A 24,258-nucleotide genomic window follows, 5' to 3' on the forward strand; every position below is an offset into this window, starting at 1 on the left:
GAGTTAAAAAGTCAACCTGAAACCATAATGAATTAAAATTAAAAAGTGGGAGCTATTTTACCCATTCAGTTAACTTCTCTCAGAGGATCTTGGAATTTTATTTATTCATCTATTTTGACTGGGATTTTTTGGTCACAAGGCCACCAAAGCAAATAAATCCAAAAAATAGGAGAGGGGACAATTCTCTTAAAGGCTAAAATAGATCCTTTTATCTTAAATGATGGCTCACATAAATATGTTTGTTAAAGACTGGGTTCACTAACGGAGTGAATTAAATTAAGAAGTTTCCTTCGCACTGCCTTTCATCCAGAGCCTTCTTATTGGCAACATCTTTTGCATCCTTTTTGTCTTCTTCATAGAATCCAAGGACAGTAGCTCCTTGCCTGGTTTACCAGCTGTTGGTAAAAAGCCAGGGGGGCTCAGCTCTCACTCTGCTGAACAGAGGCTTCGATAGGCTGCGTCTGGCCACATGGACAACTTCGTCCCAGGCGTTGCAAGTGTCACACAGGTTGACAGTATGATTTACAGGGTCTAAAATGAATGGCCTGAAAAAAAAAACCAAAAACCCGAAAGAATCCATTTCTAAACCCAGTTTCAATTTGCTGTATAGTTCGAAGAAACAAATGTCAGAATTAAAGAAGGAACTCAGGTAAGAAAAGGGCTCTCCGGAATGGTAGGAGCAAGTCCACAGAACAGGCAGCATATGTATCAGAAAACAGCAACTTGCTTCTGCCCCTCCAACTCTGACTCCCTCTCATTTTTGCTTTTCACCTGAGGAGGCATTTCCTCTCTGGATTCAGTCTTCAATTTCCTCCTCACTTGTTGTCTATATTCACATTCAATTCACTTTACTCAAATTACCCTTAATTCACACTTGAGAATTAAAGTTCCATGGGAAGTAACGGAAGGGAATTGACTGTGGTAATTAAGGCCTTCTTATTTACATTGAATCCCAATAAAGCTACTCTTTGCGCTAGACTTTCTTTCTTGATGGCAAACATGTTTCTTATATCCTAAGGGCATAGAAAAGATAAACAGTTACCTTGTGTGTTTCTGGTTACCCTTTACAAAAATGGGGAACTTGCCATGATAGTCTCTGTTCCAAACAACGTCGATTTCTGCATATTGAACCAGAAGTTTGAGGACGGCCCTCAGTCCCTGCACCAGGCTGAAGAACAGGGGCTTTTCTGCCAGTTCCCAGATGTGAATTGTGAGGCGCTCCACTGTGTAGGCGGATGGAAGTATCCGGAATCTAGACACACAGAATGAAGGGTTGTACCTACTTCCATTAACCCAGAAAATGAAGACAGGTTTTTTCAGTTATGAGAAAAATAAGATCAACAGGGAATTTACAGAAAAAGAAATTTGATTTCCAATCTCACTACTTCCCAAACAATAATACTATTTCCACCAGATTGCCAAAAATTAATTATAATATCTAACATTGGTGAGTTTGTGAGGAAATGGACACTCTCACGCTTTATCGGTGAGAATGGAAATTAATACAGTCTTTTTTGGAGTCAACTCTATTAAAATTTGATATGTTCCATCCCTTTGACCCAGCATTTTTCAGTTCTACAAATTCATTCTGTAAAAACATTTCTACAAATGTTCAAAGATATGTGCAAAAGGGTGTTCTTTGTTTTATTGTTCTAATAGTAAACATTGAAATATTTATCAATAGGAGACTAGTTAGATAGTTTCATGATGTATCTCTTACCTGCTGTCCAACATGGTAGCCAGTAGCCACATGTAGCTATTGAGCACTTGACATGCAGCTAATCTGACTTGAGGACACATTGGATTTTGAAGATACATTAAAAAAAGTAAAAGATCTCATTAATAATTTTTATATTGATTGCATGTTGAAATGATAACATTTTGAATATATTGGGTAAATATATTATTAAAATTAATTTCACTTATTACTTTTTACCTTTTTAATGTGGCTACTAGAATATATAATATTGCATACGTGGCTCATATTTGAACCTCACATTCTATTTCTCTCAGAGAGCATTGACCTGTACTATGTAGTCATTAAAAGAAATAAGGTAGATCTCCATGTACAGCTATAAAAAGATACAATATAGATTAATTAAAAACAATTTTCAAAGCAATAAATAAACTGTAAACACATTTTTTTAATTAAGCATATGTAAAAAACAAATTTGGAGGAATATGCTCTAAGCATTGTTGGGGAGGCGGGGATTGAGGATGAAGAGGAAACTTTTTTACATTAAGTCTTTTAAATTACGCTTTATGTACATCAGGAAAAAAAAATTAAAGCTGAAGTTAAAAAACAAACTCAAGGGAGAAAAAACTAACACAACAGTTTCAAGATTTCATGTTGGTTGATATCCAAATATGAGTTTTTGCTGCCTTGGTATTCATTAGCCATAGAAATCTGTTTTGATGACAGATTGCAAAATCATGCAATTTTTTTCCCCTAATAGAATGGTAATATCTTCTTACTATTACATTAGTCATTTGTTTTTACCTCAATAAAGGAAATAGAAAAAACTATAAGCAGACAAAATTTCTTATCCTGGTAGTGAACAGCAAACCAGAGTTCAGTTGATCAATAACTCAGTTCTTGCAATTTTCCCCGAGGGATGACAGCAATGGACACAAGACGTAAAATCCATCTCCACTTTAACTCTCTGATGCTCCCAAGTGCCAAAAGGAAGCCAGGGTTGAAATTGCTCAAGCAGGAGATGTTCTTCACATTTCATGAAAGTAAATTTAGAGGGGGAAAAGGACTTAGTAAACATTAAACTATTTTACCTCACATTTTATAGCATGTTTATGTAGATATTTATATACATATATATTTATATAGCTCTGATATGTATTCATATTATTTTATGTTCTTTTTTTAGTCATTTAACATTGTTTCATGTAAATCTTGCTATGTATTACCATGTTTCCCAAACTTGTCTTGAATAGTATTTCATCATATTTGTATGACAAGTTTATTTGCTCTTCAGAAGAATTTTTGTTGTTCCCAATTTTCACTATCTTTAGTAGTACTATTCTGAACATACTTATACAAATTACTTTTTTTCTTTTCTTTTTCTTTTTTCCTGAGGAAGATTCACGCTGAGCTAACATCTGCTGCCAATCTTCCACTTTTTGTATGTAAGCCACCACCACAGCATGGCCACTGACAGACAAGTGGTGTAGGTCCACATCCGGGAACCGAACCCGGGCCGCTGAAGTGGAGTGCACCAAACTTAACCACTAGGCCACTGGGGCTGGCCCACAAATTACTTTTTATGATGGAATTTGTTTTCTCCAAGGGTAGTTCCTGTAAGTTCTTCTGAACTCTCTTTTTACATCTTTATTTTCAGTACTCTTTTTTATGACATTTTTAATATAAATGGCCTCAATTCTTTTTTTGAAACCAAATAATAAGCAAACATTTTACACTTTTACTTTTTTTTTACTTAGAAGGGAATTAACTTGACAAATGGTTTGAATATTTTAAAATCCTTAACACACAATAAATACTTAATATACATTACCGGATTACTTTCCCAAAATAGAAAACCAATTATGGTACTGTAACATATGTGGCCCAATTTCCCCACAATACCAGCTTTTTGAGTCTTAGAATTATTGTTCTGCTGTGTTAATAGATAAGTTTCTTCTTGCAGACCTATAAATGCTCTGCACCGAGAAAAAAGTATTCGATTTTAAAACCAGGCCTATTACCTGACCAAGAATCTACTGAGGCAAGAAGCTTTATTTCTTTGTTCGTCTGTTTTTCTATTTTCACTAATAAATTTTTACTCAACCAAATGAGAAAAAAACTCATAGAATGTTTAGAGATGCTTAGAGATAGGAAATTATGTAGAAGTAATGTATGTTTTTACGAAGTGACTAATGTTATTAACAATATTAAACACAAAAATATACAAAGAGTAAACAGTGTGTGATTAATATGAACAAATCAAGATATTAGCAATTTTATACAAAGATGAAGAAGACAAACTCCTTGTAGAAAGTGGCCATTTATAAACATGTTATAATAAATCTCCCTGTCTCTGCTATTTCTGCCAAATGGAGAATTCATACAAATATATTCTAGTTCTCTCTTGACCAAAAGTTTATCTTAAAATACTCAAACCAGGCACCGAGTCTTCCTCATATCCCTTTGCCATACGCTAGATCTGGTTGCTACCAAAGAGAAGGAAAGATACTAAAACATGCGCACATCAAATTTCGAGGATCCCCTCCTCCGCAAGACCACTAGGCCTCTGTTAGAAGTGCCTACAGCAGAAGGGACACTTGAAGCTGGAACATTAAATGTCCCATTCAAATTATGCTAGTAGTTTCTCTTTTCCTTTTTCTGTGCCTGCCTTCCTGGCACCAACCCATTTGGTTATGCCATTGAACATTTTTGTTTCTATTCTTTGAATCCTACCAAACCATTATGTTATATTTTGGAATAATGTAATACAGAAGTTCCATATTCTATATCAGCCCTTGGACTCTCTCTCTGTCTACACGTATCCCCTCTGCCTACCAAGAAAAGAAGTGGGGAAAGAAGGAAAGAAAAGGGACATGAAAAGAGAGAGGCTCCCATGGTGCCCTTGTGCTGGTTACATACTTGTTTTCCTCGGTGCGGTTGGCAAATGACGTCTTGAACCAATGTATCACTAAATGAATGAGCTCCTTCACCCTCCCGACAGACGCCTCGACAAAATCCACTTGGTATGGCAGGAGGGCCAAGGCGCACAGCTGTGCCTCGTCACTGTCATTACAGAGATACAGTTTGCAGTAAAGGTGAAGTTTTAAATCTGTTAACACCAAGGAGCAAAGACAACTGTGAGAATTTCCTCCCCCTCTCCTCTCCTGGTTTCCCCTGGTACAAATGAGTTATGTTCCTCTGATTAATTAGATCTTCAGCATTTAAAACAAAACGGTTTTCTCTAGTTAGGAGAGTTACTTCAGTTTGCCCAAGTACTTAAAAGAGAAAGCTTCGACATTATGATGCCAGAGCAGTTCAAATTGAGCAAACCCTGGTACAAGAAAACCTGTCTGATGAGAAAGATTTTCTCTCTACCGGCAGAGGAAGTTTATTTCTCAGAAGAAGGTTTCATTACCTTATGCAAATATCATCTAGCATATAAACTAAATATCATTATGCTCTCTGTACAATAACCTATATAATCCCCCCTGTTTAATATCTAAATTGTTGTTATCTGCAGATATACTTGCAGAAGAGATTCTACCAACTGAACACTGGAAGAAATTAATCACATTTATAAAGATGGAGATGACTTGAAAAGACGTATTCAGGTCAAATTGAAAACAATCTACTTCAGTTAATGATACATTAATGAGGGAGGAAAACTAGATTAAATAGGAAGAATGATCAAATAATCATCTATAGCTTAATATTACAATCTCATAAAACATCATTAACTCGGATTGTGCTGATTGTATGATATGTAAATGTTTAGTATCTTTTGTCATAATCTACTTAAATTTTCCCAATTCGACACAATTAGAAGTTCTAACATGAATCTATTTTGTACACCCTTTATATGTACTTGTCCTTCTGCCCAACTAAATTGTCACAAAACGACACACTTAATTATGGCAAATATAGATTCTACAATACACATTTTAAAGTTAATTGGTTAGTACCTTTATTTTACTTGTAAAATACATTTTACAAAAGAAAAATACTTATATACCTTTATCTGAATGCCTAATTTTAAGAGCATCTCTCCAGTCCTTTTATACTGGTCCAGTTGTTTAGGGCCAAGTCAGAGATAAAATAGTAGGTTGATTATCAACAGGTTAGAGAGAAAAATCAAATTCCTATGATAAACATCAATGAACAAATAGAGTTGTCTGTGGCAAATATTCTCATAAATGCTGTTATAACAAACATAATCTAGTCTCAAACTTACAGGGCAACAGTCATTAGATTATTCAACTAGACCTTTCAATTTTTTTAGGAGGCTCTCTGCCTTTCTTAGCAAACAGACTTTGAAAGAAACTCAGGCTTATATGATAAAAGATAGAAGAGACAATAATTTAACTTAAATATTGGTATGCAATAAGTATGTCAGATATTTGATGACCTATTGCTCTCTATCTGATATGATGTGTCATGGCTGACCCAGAGATCATCTCCTCAAAGCCACTACTGTTTCAACACTTCCCCTCCTTTAAGGTTATTCATTGACAGGAACCTAAGTTGGTTTAAGTCTCTAACTTAAATTATTTTTGAGGCTTATCATTTTCTATTTCTGCTCTAACTGTGTGACTTACGTGAGTTTATTAAGCTTTATTTTATCATCATCATCATCATCTATAAAACAAGAATGCTTAGCTTTCTTGCTATGAATCAAGTACTATTCGAAGTGCTTTATATTTATTAACACATTTACTCTTTAACAAGGGTGATGTAGGAACTATTATTATCTCCAGTTTACAAATGAGGAAATAGAGTCAGAGAGGTAAAACAGGTTACCCAAAGTCACACAGCTGGGAAGTTAAACCATCTATTGCCACCCTACTGCCCTCTACTGCAGGTTAGATCTGAGCCCCAGTGCTTCCTAATTAGTGGCTAATTCAGTACTTCTCAGACTTTCATGAGCACAAGAATCACAGGAATCTTTTGGAATGCAGTTTCTAATTTAGTAGGTCCGGAGTGGAGCCCAAGATTCTGTATTTCTAACAAGTTCCCAAGTGACGCTGATACGGCTGGTCTGAGAATCATATTTAGAGCAGGAATGTTGTCAACCATGTCCTTGTCAAATCTCATGGCTCTGGGCTGCATTGTGGCACACAGGCCATGCTATTGGTTGTCTAGCACATGTGTAAGATGTGCAGGGAATAATATTAAGATGCCTGTGAAGATTTGATGTGATCATCTAAGTCTTGCTCTGACAATCATCAGCAAACATTTAGTTGCCCACTAAAATTCCTTGGAATCCTAGAACTGGTGTGAGTTACCGGTCTCTGTTAAACCCATTCCCCATCATCAGCGGAGATAAGCAGGGTTACAGAATGATTTCAGTCTTTTTCAATTCATTTCACACAGCTGTGCTCAAGAACTTAGGGGACTTAAAGCCAGTGTAAAAATATGCTTCTACTCCTCTGGGAGACATTTTAGCTCGGAAGCTACTGATATAACCTCAAATCCTCATGACAATTACCCAGGAGCTGCTGTAGCCTAACAACTGTGCTTTTGAAGTCTGTATAAGAGAAAGAGCATTTTGCAGAAACACAAGAGCTTCATGGGCCTATGGTGAGACCTAAGGAGACAGAATTATCTTTTAATAAATATTCATTGAGCTAAGCACTTTGCTACATGAGTTCAAATTAAATCTCATATTTTAATTCTCATGAATATCCTGCAAGATAATTTTCTCATCTCTGTTTTATAAGTGAAAAAAAGTGAGACTTCAGTTTTACAAAACTTACCCAAGGTCACATAGATACTATGAAATAGATGTGGGATTTGGCTTCAAGCCCAGTGTTCTCTCCATCATGTGACTTTGATGTTATGTCAGTCTACACAGTCAGATGGACCTAGATTTGCATCCCAGCTCTTGCACTTACTGGCTACATAATCATGGGCAAGTTGCTTAAATTTTCTAGAGCTTAGTTTTTTCTTGTTTTGTTTTTGTTTTTGTTTTGTGTGTGTGTGTGTGAGGAAGATTAGCCCTAAGCTAACATCTGTTGCCAATCCTCCTCCTTTTGCTGAGGAAGATTGGCCCTGGGCTAACATCCCTGCCCATTTTCATCTACTTTATATGGGACGCTGACACAGCATGGCTTGATGAGTGGTGCATAGGTCTGCGCCCAGGATCTGAACCTGCAAACTCTAGGCTGCCAAAGTGGAGCACACAAACTTAACCACTACGCCACCGGGCCAGGTCCTAAGGCTGTTTTTTAATATTCAAACTGGGGATAGTATTCTTCCTTTCAGATTTGTTGTGCAGATCAAACAGGATTCATTTAATCAGGTTAATTCTAGGGCAATGAGAATTATGTATGGCACATAATAGGTGCTGGATAAATCACGGCATTTTTAAAAATCTTATAGGCTCAGCAAGATTATCAGAGCCAAGAAGACGTACTAAAACCTCAGGTTTGTCAGAGTCCACACTCTCCTTCCTAGTACCCTATCTTATCTCAGAGTTCCCCACACCTCTGTCTTAATATAGATGATGTTATATTAAAATGACCTATGTATGTGCCAGTTTTCTCCTCCAGACTATAAACCCCACCATGTCTTACTCATATTTGTACCCTCAGTTCTAACAGAGTTCGTAGAACATGGTAAGCATGCCATACATATATACGGACAAATTACAGCACAACAGAAGAGAATTTTAATATAAGCAACACACTACCCAACAGTGCCGATAAGTGAAAGAACCAGCTCAAGAAAGTCAACATGCTGCTCTGAGTCTGGCTGAAAGAGGGGAGGACCAGTGCTATGTTCATTCGTTCCCTTTATTCGATAAATATGTACCGAATAATGCAGGGCTAGGCACAAAGATAAACCTCATCCTCAAGGAGCTCACAATACAATAGGAAGCTGAATCTATGCCTGATGACAACACAAGAGATCGTGCTACGAGAGTGACTCAGGGAGGATTCTATGAGAAAGCAGGAGAGGCAGGTCTGGGAAGAATTAAGGAAGGAAGTTCAGCTGAAGCTGAGCTGAGTCTTGAAGGGTAAGCAGGAACTTTCAGGAGGGAATGTAGGATGGGGCAGGCTAAGAAAAGTGTATCAAGGGAAACATTGTGCAAAGACATAGAGATAGGAGAGAGCGTGGAGCTTTAGGAAATAACAAACGTTTCAGGGTTACTGGCTCATGAATCTCTCCTCTACCAAACATGAGCCCCAAAGGAGGAAAAATCTTGATTTCCCACCTATTCCATTGTAAGTATATAATGGCACATTGTAGCTATTCCAGAAATATTGGTTGAATGAAATAAATAAATGAATAGATCAATGAAAATATTTTATACCTATTGCTAAGCTAGAGCAGGATTGCTGGTCATGTATTGGCTCACAAGTTGCTATGGCATTTTCAGTTCCGCCATTTTGTCACATAGACAATACATAAGTTTTAAGTCAAGTGGAAGCCTAGACTCAACCCCCAAGTTCTCTGGAGAATATGTTCACGTCTATGTAAATCACTTAGTCATCTGGGCCTCTCTTAGGCTACTATAACAAAACACCATAGCGTGGGTGGCTTCAACAAGAGAAATTTATTTCTCACAGTTCTGAAGGCTGGGAACTCCAAGATCAAGGTGTCGGTAGATTGGTTCCTGGTGAGGAACCCCTTCCTAGCTTGAAGATGGCCGCCTTTTCACTGTATCCTCACATGGCCAGGAGAGGAAGTTCTGGCGTCTCTTCCCCTTCTTATAAGGTCACTAACCTTATTTAAACCTAATTACCTCCCAAAGGCCTCATCCCCTAATACCATCACATTAGGGGTTAGGGTTTCAGTGTATGAATTTTGAGGGGACAGAAATATTCAGTCCATAACAGGGCCGTCATCTTCTTGCCTAAAATGCAGATACTTTAACCCCCCCTTTTCATGAGTATAATTAGAGTTTGTATTTCATATCTCACTCCAGATACCACAACATCTTAGGGAGAAAAATAGCATCACAATGACCATAACAATGTCATTCTATGACTCTGTCCTTATCACTTCCCACTTGTTTTAGGCATTCAAATTCCCTCAAATTTCTCCCCCCCTTAAGATACCCCCAGGGACCATCTCACATGTGCTTGCAGCCTCTTTCTTTCTGTACCACATGGTATCTGCCATTATCCTCTTCTGCTCTTTTGTGCTGTGTTTTATGTCTTCTGTGGCTGCTGCTACCAAAAGCATTGATGGGCCCACCAAAAATAGTAATGCCACCAGCAGTGGCCATTCCTGCCAAAGGCACAGCTGCTCCTGCCAGTACCAGGGAACTAAGACCATCAAAAAGAGAGGCCCTGGGACCAGCCTGGTGGTGTAGTGGTTAAGTGCATAGTTTGGCGGCCCAGTGTTTGCAGGTTCGAATCCCAGGCACAGACCTATGCACCGCACATCAAGCCATGATGTGGTGGCGTCCCACATACACAATAGAGGAAGATGGGCACAGATGTTAGCTCAGGGCCGGTCTTCCTCACAAAAAAAAAAAAAAATAGAGAGAGAGCGAGAGAGAGGCCTGCTCTTGCGTTTTCTCAATTCAGGTGGTCCTCCTGGCTGCTCCGGTCTTCTGGGCCCCTTCCCTGCCCATAGAGTAACTCCAGAGCAGCTATCTACCACTCAGGCTACAAAGCTGTGCCATCTTAAGCTCTAGCTGCCTTAGTAGACATCCAGGAAACAGATCTTCCAGTTTTTACTCAATTTTTTTGAAGTCTTTTTCCCAAAGACAGAGGCATAAGTCCATCGATGCTGAGTATTATACACCTTCTCTTCGACATTGATCGGTTGACTTTGAACCGAAACTCTGTTCCTAACCTGTCTTTTCCATTAGAGAAGACTCATTTACCCTCCCGAGTCAGCCAGATTGTGCCTGAATCCTGGTGCAACTCAACTTAGGCTCAAGTTGGGATTCCTGCTACAAAAAGAAGCTCCTTGCAGGCCAAATCCATACTTCTTTTGTGCTCTTTCTCCACTCCATTATACTCAACAAATAGTTAATACTTGATCATACTTCCTAAATTAAAAACTAGTGGCATAAGGATGAAGGGTGTTTATACACTGCAGAAAGAAAGTAACTCCAAAAACACTAAGCATTTCAGTTCTGCTGCAAGCAGCCTGTTTCTGTATGCCTAGCTCACTACTGTGTCTGGATGTGGTCAGTCCTCTATAAATACGTATTGAATGAGCAGCCATTTTAAAGGCTTCCTGGGAAACAAAACAAATAAGTCTTACCTGTAGAAGGTGTAGGCCCCAGGACATCGTAGTAGGCCATGATCTCAAAAGAATGGCTGTGAAGACTTTCAGTCCATAAGAAATTGAATCTTAAAGACAATGGTGCTCTCTTCCCCATTAGAATCCTTAGAAAAGGAACATGACATGGTATGAGAGATAATAGAAAGAGAAAGAAGGAAACACTAGATGATTTTCCACCATCCTTCCCCCTATTCCAGCCCTGCTGCTCTCAACTATTTCTTAAACATTCCAGGGTGTTCTCTTCTCAGGACCCCTGCAGTTGCTGTTCCTGCACCTAGAATACCCTTATCTCAGATAATTCACATGGCTTGATGCCTGGCTTCATGCAGGTCTCTGCTGCACCTTTGGCCTTTCCCGGCCACCCTTTAAAACAAGAGCTCCCTCCCTATTCCCTGTCCCCTGACCCTGCTCCATGGCCCTTCACAGCATTTAATTACCACTTAGCATTATATTATTTGCTTATTATCTCTCACACCGGGGTATTAGGTGCACAAGGGCAGGAACTGTATTTGTTTTGTTCATTGCTCTGTCCCTAGTACCTGACATATAGTAGGTGATTAATAAATAATTTTAAATGAATTATTATATGAATATGGATTGGGGCACAGGATACTGTTAATCACGAATATGAATAAGTAAAATATTTTAAAAGAAGTCAGACTTCTACTTCTGGGTATAATGGGGTAGTTTACAGCTGATCAATGTTCACTGAGAGCTACCAGAAAACTGGATTTAAAAAATCATGTGTACATGCATTTTAGAGGCATTGAAGAGTTGCTGAAGCTAGAGAGGTCAAGGTTTAGTGAGGGGTGGGGACAGTAGGTCCTGGAAAGGTGGACTGATAGTCTGCTGCTTTTTCCCTGGGGACATATGCCGATTTGGGGAATAGACAAGAGGCTGAAAATATGGACTTTGGGCAAAAGGAAGCTTCTGGGGTTAAAGTAACCAGAAGAACTTTGTCAAGCTCATGGGGTTGAAGCAATGTAAGAGAATTGGAGGCCACGAGCCTGTTGAAAAGGGAAGGGTGGAGAATTGAACCTGAAATATGACCTGCCTTTCTCTCCAAACATTTGCTGAATTCTGAAGATGCTTAAGACGGGTATGGTTAAGAAATGAAGCAGAGAAAAATGAAGTCTTGGGGAGTTGAGCGGAATTGTTGACAGTCTTGCCAGGCTGAGGCAACATGGTTCAGTCTCAGGGGCTGAGGAGGCAAGGATTAAAGTCCTTGGTGAACATTCTAGGCTGTAATCGTGCTTCCTCAACTTTGTTGTGCATATTGGAATTACCTGGGGATTCTTAAAAAGTATTGATCCCTTACTCTGACCTCCAGACATTTTTATTTAATGGGTATGGGGTGTGACCTGAGTCATCAGCTCTAATTCTATCTATTTGGTGAGGAAAGGGTAAACCCTCCCTGGAAAAAGAAAACATCAGCTGAAGCACCTAAGATATTTTATGCACAGTGTCCTGGTTTTAATCTTAAAAAGTCACTAGGAATTCCAAGAAACAGGGCTACAAGATTTAAAACTAAGAGAAAAAATAAACTGTAGAAATAGACCCTGTAGGTGATCCAAATATTGGCACAAGCAGGTAAGGATTTTAACTGATTAATATGTTCAATAGCATAGAGGAATAGACAGTAAAAGTAGACAAAAAGATGGAAAATTAAACCAGAGTTGGATTTTACCTGCATAAAAAAGAATTGAGTGGAAATTCTAGAACCAAAAAATATAATAATTGAACTTAAGAACTTTATGGATAAATTTAACAAAAGATTAGATATAGCAGAAAAGACAATTAGTGAACTGTAAGACAGGTCAATAGACAGTATCCAAAACGAAAAAAAGAATGTCTCTCTCTATATATTATGTCCAATCTTTCACTTAAATTGAACAGAGATTTCTGAAAATTTATAACTCTGGAATACTTTTTTTTAATGTCAAAACTGAAGTTCTCATTGGCTCCATGTACCACAAAAGGAATACATTCAATCATTATTAAATTCCCTCACCTAACTTTTCTCACGGGTATAGCTTTCTCTCTCAGTCAGGGAGAGAGAGAGGAGTTCAGTAAATCAGTAGCTTATCATTCTTGTCACAGTTTAGAGGCAGATCTTGCTATGCTCAACATGGTGACTGTATGTTTGGGAGACACGACCCTAGGTGGGTGAAGTTTACTTTTGTGGATACCAGGGGGCCCGAGTGAGTATTGAATTATCTGGGAAGTTCAGGTCATTTCCAGAATGGGTCAAGGTTAATGAGAGCATCATTACTATCCTAGGCTAACTTACGTGAACCTTACTGTCCAATGAGTATCCAAAAGAGTTTTGCTATTTTTATGAGTGGAAATGGGGCATGGATCCTAGCAGTGCTTGGTCATGAGTCCTCAGGTGATATTATCTGCCACTTTCTATTTCTTGTCAGCAGACATTTCTAGTCCACAGACATGTCTTGTCAGGACAACTCCATGTCCTGCAATGTGGCTTTAAAAGGACTATTTATCAGAAGAGAGCCTTAAGATTATAACGTAAAGAAACAGAGAGATTCTTGTTTTCAAGACCTCTAAACCAAAGCAATAAGAAATAAGAGATAATGGGCAAAAATCCCAATTTTAACCATAACTGTTAGAGGCATGACACACATTTTACAACACCGTCTCCTTAAAAGCTCGGAAAATGTTTCCCCATTGTGGTTTCCAATAACAAACACACTGGTATGTAAAGAGAGGAGCACAGAGCCTCTGGCGTGGAAATGATTTCCAGTCCCTTGGACTTACTGGGCAAGTCTCCTGAGGTTTCATTCACAAGCAGGGCCCGGAAAATGACTGACACAGAACAGTTGCTGTTACTGGTAGGTTAAGACGTGGACTAGTTCCAAAGGAAAAGAAAGACTTTTCTCACACCCATCTTTCAAAATAAAGTAACCGAATAGCTTTAAAAATAACAGCAACAAACAATATATCACTAAAAACCAGGTATCAACTGAAACAATAAACTTCTTTACTCTCTCAGTGGGTGGGAGTCAAAACCAACTGTCAGACACATATCTGCTTCTTTTCCATTTTTAATTCAATTTTCCCTTCAAATGAATTGTGGTACGGTCTTGGTTGCTCTGCATAGCGGAGAAGAAAGCCAGAAAAATCGACTGTGCATACAGCTATCAGGACAAGGAAACACCCTTGGACAATCTGCCTCCTGTCCTGACTTCATGTCCTCCTCCCTCAGTCTGCCTTGAAGTCTCATTCTTCTGCAAATATGCTCCTCTTTTGCCGCAGGAATTGTTTAGCAAAACAAAATATGGGCTACGATATATTCTGGGTTGAATTAAAAGCCCCTTGAAAAATCACTCTGAGGAAGGGAAGAGGAACAGGCATTTAATAGGCACAAAGGAAAGGCTAGTGGTTACCTGGGAATTCAGTTCAACTTTAAAGGCTTTACAAATTAAATCACTTAATGTTGAAAGAATAGAAGGAACAGAGGTTAGAAAATGAGTTTGTTTGTTTTCAGTCAGGAACAATTAAAGCAAATGAACCAAGGTTTTCAGGGCTGTTATTTTTCACGGGTTCTACTTCAAAATTGGTTCTGGAAATCTAACAACATAAAAACTTCAAGTACAGCTTTGTCCAGGAGAAAGGTGCCTGAGACACAGAGGAGGGGAAAAGAGGTTAGTTAGGGAGAGCGCATCTGTAAGATTCTTTGAAGATGGTGGGCAGGGAGTATAGAAAGAGGACATAACAAGGAAGGATGAAGATTTTGATTCCAAACAAGGTCACCATGGAAAGGCTACACCCGAACTCTTATTTTTAATGTGCCTTTTGGGTACATTAACTGTCCTGTTTTGATAAATAATAATAACAATGGTATAATATACCCTATAGTTTACAAATTTAATGGGGAAAACTTGGAAGAAGCAATGGGTAAAAATGAAAAACACATTCTCCCATTTCTTCTTTTTTTTTCCTTTTTTCTTAAAGGTGGTCTTTGCCTGTCCAAAGTGTAATCGTATGTGAAACTCCATCATTTCCCTTTTTGCCTTTCCAACCCCAACGTGCTTCATTACAGTCACCACCATGCCATTCATCTGACGTCTTCTGCTAACTACCACAATTTAGTAGGTGTTTGGTATTCCTGAAGGTAGTGTTTTTCATTAAAAAACACATTCAAGCTCGTTCTCTATACTCAGTTGAAGCAAGGGCTTGGTAATGAACCTATTATTTAAATTAATAAACAGTTCTGGGACATTGTTTTAAAACATCGATCTTATTTAGAATTCAAGTGGTACACAGCCTGTTCTGTTTTTCTCAAGAAAAATATTTTATTCACTTTACATCATAGTTATTTGCATTTTTCTCCATCCACAATTCACTAGACTGAAAAAATGGCAAGATATGTAAAAATGAAATAGACAAATAGATAGCAATATGTCAAGGCCTTTTCTTTTCTTTCTTTTTGGAACTCACCAAAAAACCAGGCCTGATTAGTTCAACATTTGGGGCAAAGAGACGTTGTGTTTAATGTCAGCAAAGCCACATCAGCAGGAGACCTCAAGACATCGCTGAAGGGAATGTTTATCAGACAAATGTGTCTCCAAGATTCTTCGGTCCTTGGAGGCACCTTTCCCAGCCCTTCCTGTTTGCATTCCTCAGAGTCAGATTTCAGCTAAGCGGATGGAAATTAAATAAAGGTGCATTGGAGAAGACATAATTAGTCCTTAAATCATAGGATCTCAAATTCATGAAATTTCATTGAAAATTTAGCTAGAAGTCTTTTAAAAAATGCCTCTGGGGCAATCCCTCCCAGCTTTCTCCCAAGAATTTAACGTTAGCATACACAAGTAATTATTACTCAATAATGCTCTTTTGTGCTGAACCAAGAGTTTTCTTGACCAGTCTTTTCCACCTGTGGAATAAAATAATTCACAGAAACACATTCACCCCGACCTGTTCCCGAGTGAAGTTTGCTTCAAGTTTTTTCTCAGAGCAGCCAACTCTTCTCTCAGTTGTTTCTTGCGATGGTTCACATTGGCAAACACGTCACTGAACAACACAATGTCAATCTCAGAGCATCCTCGGGTGTCAGTCCCCTTTATATAAGAACCATCCTGTGAAGACAAAGGACAGGACTCGGGGAAAACCCCAGCTAAACTTGAGGGAAGCGCAGATTTCAAGTTGTAGCGCTTCTAGGGTCAATTAACATTGTGAAATAACTTATATGTACGGGCTAGTTAACCCCCTGCCCCCAGCAGAAAAAAAGACGGGAGAAGGAGAAAGTAATCTATCTGTTCTACTGAGAATTTAGCTTCAGTTGTGAAAAGAAAGCATAATTTGCAGAAAAGCCCTGAAAATCCTTATGAATGGTTAGAGCTAGAAGTTCTCAGACTCTTTCTTCTTGAAAGCCACTAGACTGTGAGGAATCCATGAGGACAGGAATTAAATTCACCACCATACACCCAGAACTCAGCACGAGCCTCACACACGGCAGCCCTCACTGACTACCCGGACAGGCGACCCTGGACACAGGCGTCCTAAGACAAACCCAACCTGTGAGAGTCAGAACCATGTCACTGATGCTTCTGGTGAATGTCAGTGTGCAGTGTTTCTAAACAGATGATGAATGATTTTAATAAAGTATTCTGTCATTATAATTAATGAGAATTTACTTCAAATCTCTTGCTAAACGTGATTTTATAAAAGTCAAAACATTTAGTAATTAATGGCATCTCTTTGCCTTCTATAGCACTCAAGGAAAATTTTAGGTTACAAGTTCCCAAAGGAGCCTCTTTAGCAATAAAGGAAACTGTTACCTATGATTTGGGAACATCACATCCATAAGAGAAAAGTGATCTGTCAAAGGTTGAATGTGACACTGCAATTTCACAGAGTTAGAAAACATTCCAAAGCCCTGAACCCTCTCTTCCCTCATTTATTGTATGTTCATCTCTTAAGGATTTCAAACAGCCCATTCAGTCAGGCTCTGTGTGGAGCCTGAGGTGAGCAAGAATGTGCCATTTGTAGTCTCAGCACTGCCCTCCCTGCCCTGGGAGGAGGCTGAGCTCTTCACAGGGACATGGCAGCTTGGCCAGAGGGGAGAGTTCACAGATTGTGAAAATGTTTACCACTAGAGAAAATAGGAGAACAGATACCACCTACCAACGAGAGCAGGGTGGGTCAAGGGGAAAGGGCATGTGTAGATCTCCCACCTCATAGGATCATTACAGATACTTCAGAGCAACATTTCCAAACGGGAGAGCCACAATAAGGGTTTGCAGGTAAGAGAAACCATCCCAGTTGCTTTAAGCAGAAAGGGACTTAATTCAGAGAATCATTGGAATAGCTAGAACAGATTCTATACTGGACTTTTAGGAATGGCTTGCAGAATAACAATGCAGAACTCACTTGCTAAGGCACCTGTTGCCCCAGCTGCAATCAGAGAGCTGGGAATCTGAAAGCTGTCGTGGCAACTGCTGGCTCCAGGACTCTCCTGCCTTAGCTGAGATCTAGAAATCAAGAAGCTGCCTCTGCAGTTGTGCAGTGAGAAATACCTGCCCTACTGGAAACCCAGGGACTAGAAGTCATCACCAGAACTCTTGGCTCCAAAGTCGTTCTGTATCCACTACATCTGGACGAGCTAAAACGGGTGCCACATGCCCCACTGCCTCTCCCTGACTTAACTCAGTTCTGGACTCAGTCTTGCACTAGTGCAACTAATTGACAAATCTATTTCCCATTAGAAATCATAGTGGCAAGAGAATGTGGGAAATGCAGTTTTTAGTGCTTCCTTAACCTGAGAGTTCTTAATATGCTAATGTGTATTGTCAAGCCACAAGAATGGAGTACAGGGCACAGAAATTTGAGAGCTTAATTGATCATTGGCCCTTGTTTTCAGCAAGCATCTTGCTGGACAGGAATAGAACTCTGGCTCCCAATTTCTAGCTCTGTGCCATACCTTATCTCCATAGAAGAAAATAGGTTGTTTCATATTCAGGCTTTTACCATAGCTATCTTAGCTAGAATTTAATCATACTCATAAATCATATTTATGCTTGCTATTGAGTTACAGTAAAAGATAATTTTTCCTTTTGAATAAATTTATGGTTTAAAGATGATTTTATAACAATTATGTGTGCATTTTAAAATGAAGGGATGCCGGGCCGGCCCCGTGGCTGAGCGGTTAAGTGCGCACACTCCGCTACTTGCGGCCCCGGTTCAGATCCCAGGCGCTCACCGACGCAGGGCTTCTCCAGCCATGCTGAGGCCGCGTCCCACATACAGCAACTAGAAGGATGTGCAACTATGACATACAACTATCTACTGGGGCTTTGGGGGGAAAAAAGGAGGAGGATTGGCAATAGATGTTAGCTCAGAGCCGGTCTTCCTCAGCAAAAAGAGGAGGATTAGCATGGATGTTAGCTCAGGGCTGATTTTCCTCACACACAAAAAAATAAATAAAAAATAAAATGAAGGGATGGAAAAATTATCAGAATAAAATGCCCTCAGAACTATATCCTGTATTTTTTGTTAACATTGATTAGATAGTATGTAGTCATGGTATTAACATTAAAAATAATAATAATAGGAGAGAAACCATGCCATTATTGTTGTTTGGATCTCTTCCCTATGTTCAGGCTATGTTCCTTCAAGGAAATTTTCACAGAATGACCCTGCGCTCTGTGGACAACCATTCCGGAGTACAATGAATTGTCTTTAAGTTGACAAGGAACCCATCATCACGGCACCTAATTACTTCCCCAGGCAGTTTGCTCAGGCATGAAACAGGGCCCTGGGGGATAGGCTCCTGTCCTTTGCCTGAAATTCCCCTAGGCGTTTACAAATATCGGTCAAGTGTGAGCCAAGTCCTCGGCCCTGCCAATGTAAAGGCATTTACGTCCCTTGGGCAAAAACTGCCAACCTTAATGGGTTCCAGCTGTTGTACGGTTGCGTGCTCGCTCCACCAGCCTGCAGCCTGCCCGGGCATTTCAAAGGGCTCCTAGCAGACCTGCCGTCACCCCAGGCAGAAGGCGAAGCTGGCCTCTGAACATGTGGCCCTGCCTGGTTGATATGAGTTACCTCCAAGAGCAATGAATGGCTTCCTTATGGCTGAGTGGCCTAGCCAGCGGGCTGGGGGCTCAGATTACCTGGATCACTCGGGAGGCCGGCACCGGAAAGCAACCCCAGATCAGCTGGACCAGGGCACCAATTTCAGCCACACAAGCAGTGCTCAGAGGACCCGAGGCAGGGCGGATTTTTTCACCTGCAAATCTCTGTAGCTGTTGGGGACTTTTACACTCCAACATATTATGAGGTGAAAATCTTGTAGACATTCGGGCTGCAGAGAGAGATGATCAGTATTTGATATTCACTGCACAGAAATAAATGTGCGTGTGTCTAAGGGAAGAATCTAATTTTGTATGCAAATTGTGTCTAGTTAATCACCAGGGCTGCCCTGTTGTGACAAGAGGGAGACCCACTCTCTCTGCTGGTGGAGCATCAGGTGAACCAGTAGATTTCACGCCCTCCAGACAGCTGACATTGTAACCCTAGGTCTCCATAGAGAAATGGCTAAATTTCTTAGAAAACTGAGATATTCAGACATTCTTATGTCAGAAAAAAATCCTTATCCTAATTTACTAAGTCATTTTAAGTTTCTAAATGAAAAGCATGTATGTTAACAAGATTCAATAAAATGATCCCAGGGTAAAGAATTCCCAGTTAAACCTTCTATTCTAAAGGTCTTATCCTGTCAGCCCACAACCATATTCTGCCTACAGAATGTTTGGTTTGTCCTGCACAGTGTTTTCAAAAAGAAAAAAACTGAGCCAACATCTAGAAATCAGGAGATAGTACATTTTTAAAATGGGGACATCAGAGAGGCGTGTGTGTATTTGTTTTAAGCCAGAAGAGCTGACAAGACTGACCACACCCTTCACAGGAAGGAACCGAATAACTGACTTGCTAGGTTCAGTGAATGGGGCATGTAAACTAAACTGACAATAGACTGATTAACAGGAGAAAAGGCATACAAATTTTATTGATGTTAATATTTTTTTATGTGCACAGGGTCCTTTATGGAAAAGAAATAAAAACCTAAAGTAGACTCAGGGGCTTATATACCTTTTTAACAAAGGAGGATAAATTGTGGAGAAGTGCCCAGACAAAGGGAAGTGGGCTTGGGGCTTCCAGGGCCCAATAAATTGTGGGAAGGTGACTAGCAAATATATAGGGGAACAAACAGAACATAAGGGTTATTTTAGTAAGGTTTGTTTATACAGACTTATGTGCTGGCTCCAAGTCCCCAGTGGTAAGGGACGTTCTCCTCATCCTGGTACAGGAGAGGGGAGAATTTATGGCCTGCTTTTAGGCAGAAAGGGGGAAGGCAGAGAGTTCTTTTTGCATCTACTGTTTCTCAATTGTCTTCAGCTCAAAATAATCAATATGCCAGATTGGCATATTTTGGGGGTGGCATATTCTAATCCCCTTCAACAGCAAAGAGACGTCCATAACTTTTGCACTGGATAGATCACAAAAAAAAATCTCCGAAAATCTGCCATCATAAAGTAGCCCTCATTCAGGTTTACAGAACAAATTCATATTATCACTGAGAATTAATCTGAGAGTGGCCTCAGGCTAGAGGAAGGCCAGGTGCCCTGAAGAAAAACTCAGTAATCCTCTCTGGGAATGACCTTGCAACCAGAACTTCCTTTTCAAGCACATATGGAACACTCACAAAAACTGAACATATACCCAGCTGTAGATAAAACTCAACACGTCAGAGGACTGATATCACACAAGTTACATTTTCTGACCACCATGCAAATAAATGAGATATAAGTAACAAAATAACTAAAAATATCTCATACTTTTAGAAATTTTAAAAAACATACCTTAAATAAGTCATGGATCACAGAAGAAATCATAATGGAAATCAGAACATACTCGGGACTAAACAATCACAAGAAACTGTATATCAGAGGACACTCGGCCCGTTTAAGTTTCATCAATTATGCCAAATTGACATATTGGTTTTTTTTTCTTTTGACACTTTGATTCTTTTGCTTGAAACATAATAGCCAATTTATATATTATTCTCTTTAGGTACACTTCATCAAAAATTGATCAATTTTCAGGGACATACTTTGTATCCAGAGTCAATTACTGTGTCCTGGAAAAAATTTTAATTTATTAAAAGACTTTCATTAGAGCAGCAACCAACAGTTAGTTTAGAGGACAGAGCATAAATATGAGAGCAAAAGATAATACCTTAGTTTTGTGGTTATTTTTGACGTGCTAGACCATAACCTGATCCCACCTGGATCCCTAATACTGTCCCTCTTCTGACTGGAAGTCGCTAGAACTCTTCTTCTAACTATGTTGTTTCTTTGAACAATGCCTTGGTTTCCAAGCTTCCTCCTTAAATGTGGCTCTGCAGAATTATACTCGGCCCGGGCCACCCCAAGAGCGTGTAGTCTCAAGCCACATCCCGGTTCCATCCTCCTCCATCTCTATTTCCTGTCCCTGGAAACAACACATAATGCCTTGCACTGAGGGCAAACCAACTTATGGTTTCTATGTTGTCCAAACCTCCAAAAAGAGAAAGCGGCAGGCATCTCCTTTACCTCTTTTACTGGCTGTGAAGTGATGCTCTTGCATTTCGTGGTTCTCCCGACTAAGGACTGTTTCAAAGTGCCTAGAACACATCATACAGGTTTTTGATACTTTTGTAGCCATATGCTTTATATTCCTTTCTTCTAGATTTTCCCAGTTTAGCTTGTGTGTCTCTGTGGTTGACCTGTCACATACAGACTGAGAAAAAGTAGATACTTAACACAGGCATTGTAAGATCTATTTGAAAGATCTTCTGGTCTTCATTTGGCTTCTCACTAAGTACTCCCATTCATGGGCACAGCGAATTCTCATTCTACGTTCTCAAAACATAGCACAAGTCCATTAGTTCTTTTGATACAAATGAAAAACTGCTGTAGATTAATAAAGCAATGAACCATAGAAACCACAATGCTGAATAAAGATATTTTTTAAAAAGCACTAGGTTTAGTTTTATAAAATCAAAAGAATGAGATCTTAGTTCTTTTTCTGACACTTTTTGCAAGGCCTTGGGCAAATCATTGAACCTGACTGCGTCTTTGTTCCCTCATTTGTAAAACGGGGAGGAGGAAGGAGGGAAGTACATTAATCTATCTCTAAGGTCACTTTGAAAGTTAAAAATTCTAGGATTGTGAGAATCCTATCGCTACACACATCACTGTGGAATAATAATTACAATAATTGCAGCTCCCTGGATATGACACTGTGTTCAAGAAATTCTGCTGAAATTCTGCCCGGCAGCCCTGTGAGACCGGCCCTTTCCAGCTGAGGTGACTGAGACAAGCAGCCTTCATCACAGCAGCCCACCACCTGCCCTATGGCCACGAGTTTTGTTTTAATTTTTAGTTTTCTCTTAACAAATCTCCATGAACAGAATTAAAAACCAAAACCAACAAATAAGAAGCCCGAGTGTGCTTTTTTTAAAAAGTGGAGGAAACCCCAACATTTTCACCCACTCGTACCCACTTGTACCTTACTGTGATCTTGGAGCTTCTCCCTCAGGACTTCTTGGCCACATTTTTCACAGTGAACTTTTCCAAGATGCTTCTGGTGAAAGTGATACTTCAGAGCCATGCGACTGACAAAATCCCTCACACAGCGCTCACAGCAATGAGATTTAAGGGCTAACATCCTTTCCCAAGGATGTAGTGGATTTAGATCCTACTGATGACAAAAACAAAAAGCATAAGCCCTTTGAAGAAAATCTAGTCCCTCACATTTAACTAGAATAAAGAGAATATTATTTCTAGTGTGCTAATTGGTGCTCCATCGCATGGATGTTTTCTAAGAAATTTATCTCTCACTAAAATTAAATCTGACATCATGGAAATATCTATTTAGATCAGCTGCTTGTAACTCAGGTTTATAAACATTAGAAAGGTGGTAAAACCGGTAAAAACAAATGCAAAATTGTAGGTTTGTATGTACATTTTTCTAAAAAGAGTTTCAAATGGGTCTGTGACCCAGGAGATGTTACTAACTGCTGATTCAGAAAAACTACCTTCACTCAGGACTCTGAGAGCCATTGTTTCTTCAATTTCTATCACCCAATGAATTCCCATATTTGAGATAATTACCATGAGTGATGATTTCTATATATCTTTTGAATTACTCTCTAGTCCTTTTTAGAGTAAAGTAGTTAAAAACAAAAAAAAAAAGTAGAAGTTTATACCAAAAGACACAGTCTGGAAGAAGACGTTGGCGATTCTAATCTCTGGCTGCTTCTGAAACTGTTTATTTTTCTTGTTGCCAAGTAGCTCTACCTGGATTTGTAATAACGAGTCTGAAGTTTAGAGCTCCTTCCTCAGGGGTAAGAATTATGGGATTTGTAGTTACCAGTTTCTTAGCAAGTGATTAGATCCAATTTTTCTAACTGCACTCATAGATTATTTTGCATCTGCTGCTGTAACAAATTACCACTAACTTTAGTGGGTTAAACACACAAAAATCATTATCTTAACAGTTTTGTATGCTAGAAGTCTGACATTAGTCTCACTGGGCTAAAATCATAGCGTTGGCAGGGCGCATTCCTTTCTACAGGCTCTGGGTAAGACCCACTTCCTTGCTTTTTCCAGCTTCTAGAGGCACCCACATTATCTGGCTGGTGGGTTCCTTCTTCCATCCTCAAAGCCAGCAACAGCAATGAAGTCCTGCTCACATCGCCTCGCTCTGGTCTTCTCTTCTGTCTCCTTCTTCCACTTTTAAGGATCCTTGTGACTCCATTGGGCCCAACTAGATAATCCAGGATAATCTCCCAATTTTAATTGGCTGTTAACGACCTTAATGGTATCTGCAAACTTAATTCTCCTTTGCCATGTAAGGTCACAAATTCACAGGTTCTAGAGATTAGGAAATTCACAGGTTCCGGAGATTAGGACGTGGACATCTTTGGAGGACTATTTTTTGTCTACCACACTGTAGTTCTAAACTTCAATTGGAAATAGAAATAAATCCAAAACGCACCTGTGTAGAATGGAAGAAAGGCAAGCTGTTTCCACTCCTTGCAAAAACTTCTGTGCTTAATTGGTTTTGGAGTCTTTGTCAGACAAATTGAGAGCGGCTGGATGGTCTGCTACCGAGCACGCACACTTGTCACTGAGGTGTGGCACAGTTCTCCAGCTATAGGTCCTGCCACATGAGGAAGATGTGAAAGCTAGGTTGTGACCAGCATATAAAAAAAAATCAAATAAAACAAAACTAGAGAATATTTAACATAGTGAAGG

General features: G+C 39.4%; 1 protein-coding gene across 1 annotated transcript; it reads right to left on the reverse strand.

The window, feature by feature from the left end:
• Positions 1–388: 388 nt before the first annotated feature.
• On the reverse strand, positions 389–22,666 carry LOC101396680 (2'-5'-oligoadenylate synthase 1-like). The gene is made up of 8 exons (XM_014796992.2): positions 22,508–22,666; positions 21,550–21,736; positions 19,072–19,262; positions 15,878–16,038; positions 10,919–11,043; positions 4,616–4,805; positions 1,043–1,252; positions 389–545 (listed from the first exon to the last, which is right to left on the reverse strand). Exons 1-8 carry the CDS (start codon positions 22,664–22,666, stop codon positions 389–391), a joined length of 1,380 nt encoding a protein of 459 aa, XP_014652478.2.
• Positions 22,667–24,258: the final 1,592 nt, after the last annotated feature.

Source organism: Ceratotherium simum, chromosome 4 (genome assembly GCF_057802395.1).
Source record: "Ceratotherium simum simum isolate JZ-2026a chromosome 4, ASM5780239v1, whole genome shotgun sequence".
Classification (NCBI taxonomy): Eukaryota; Metazoa; Chordata; class Mammalia; order Perissodactyla; family Rhinocerotidae; genus Ceratotherium; species Ceratotherium simum.

Coding starts and splice junctions, on each gene's coding strand:
- LOC101396680 (XM_014796992.2), bottom strand. CDS start 22,666: ATGTTAGCCCTTAAATCTCATTGCTGTGAGCGCTGTGTGAGGGATTTT. Junction 21,737..22,507: donor AGCTCCAAGATCACAGTAAG/GTACAAGTGGGT, acceptor ACTTTTTCTCAG/TCTGTATGTGACAGGTCAAC. Junction 4,806..10,918: donor GGGGCCTACACCTTCTACAG/GTAAGACTTATT, acceptor TGGTGTTAACAG/ATTTAAAACTTCACCTTTAC.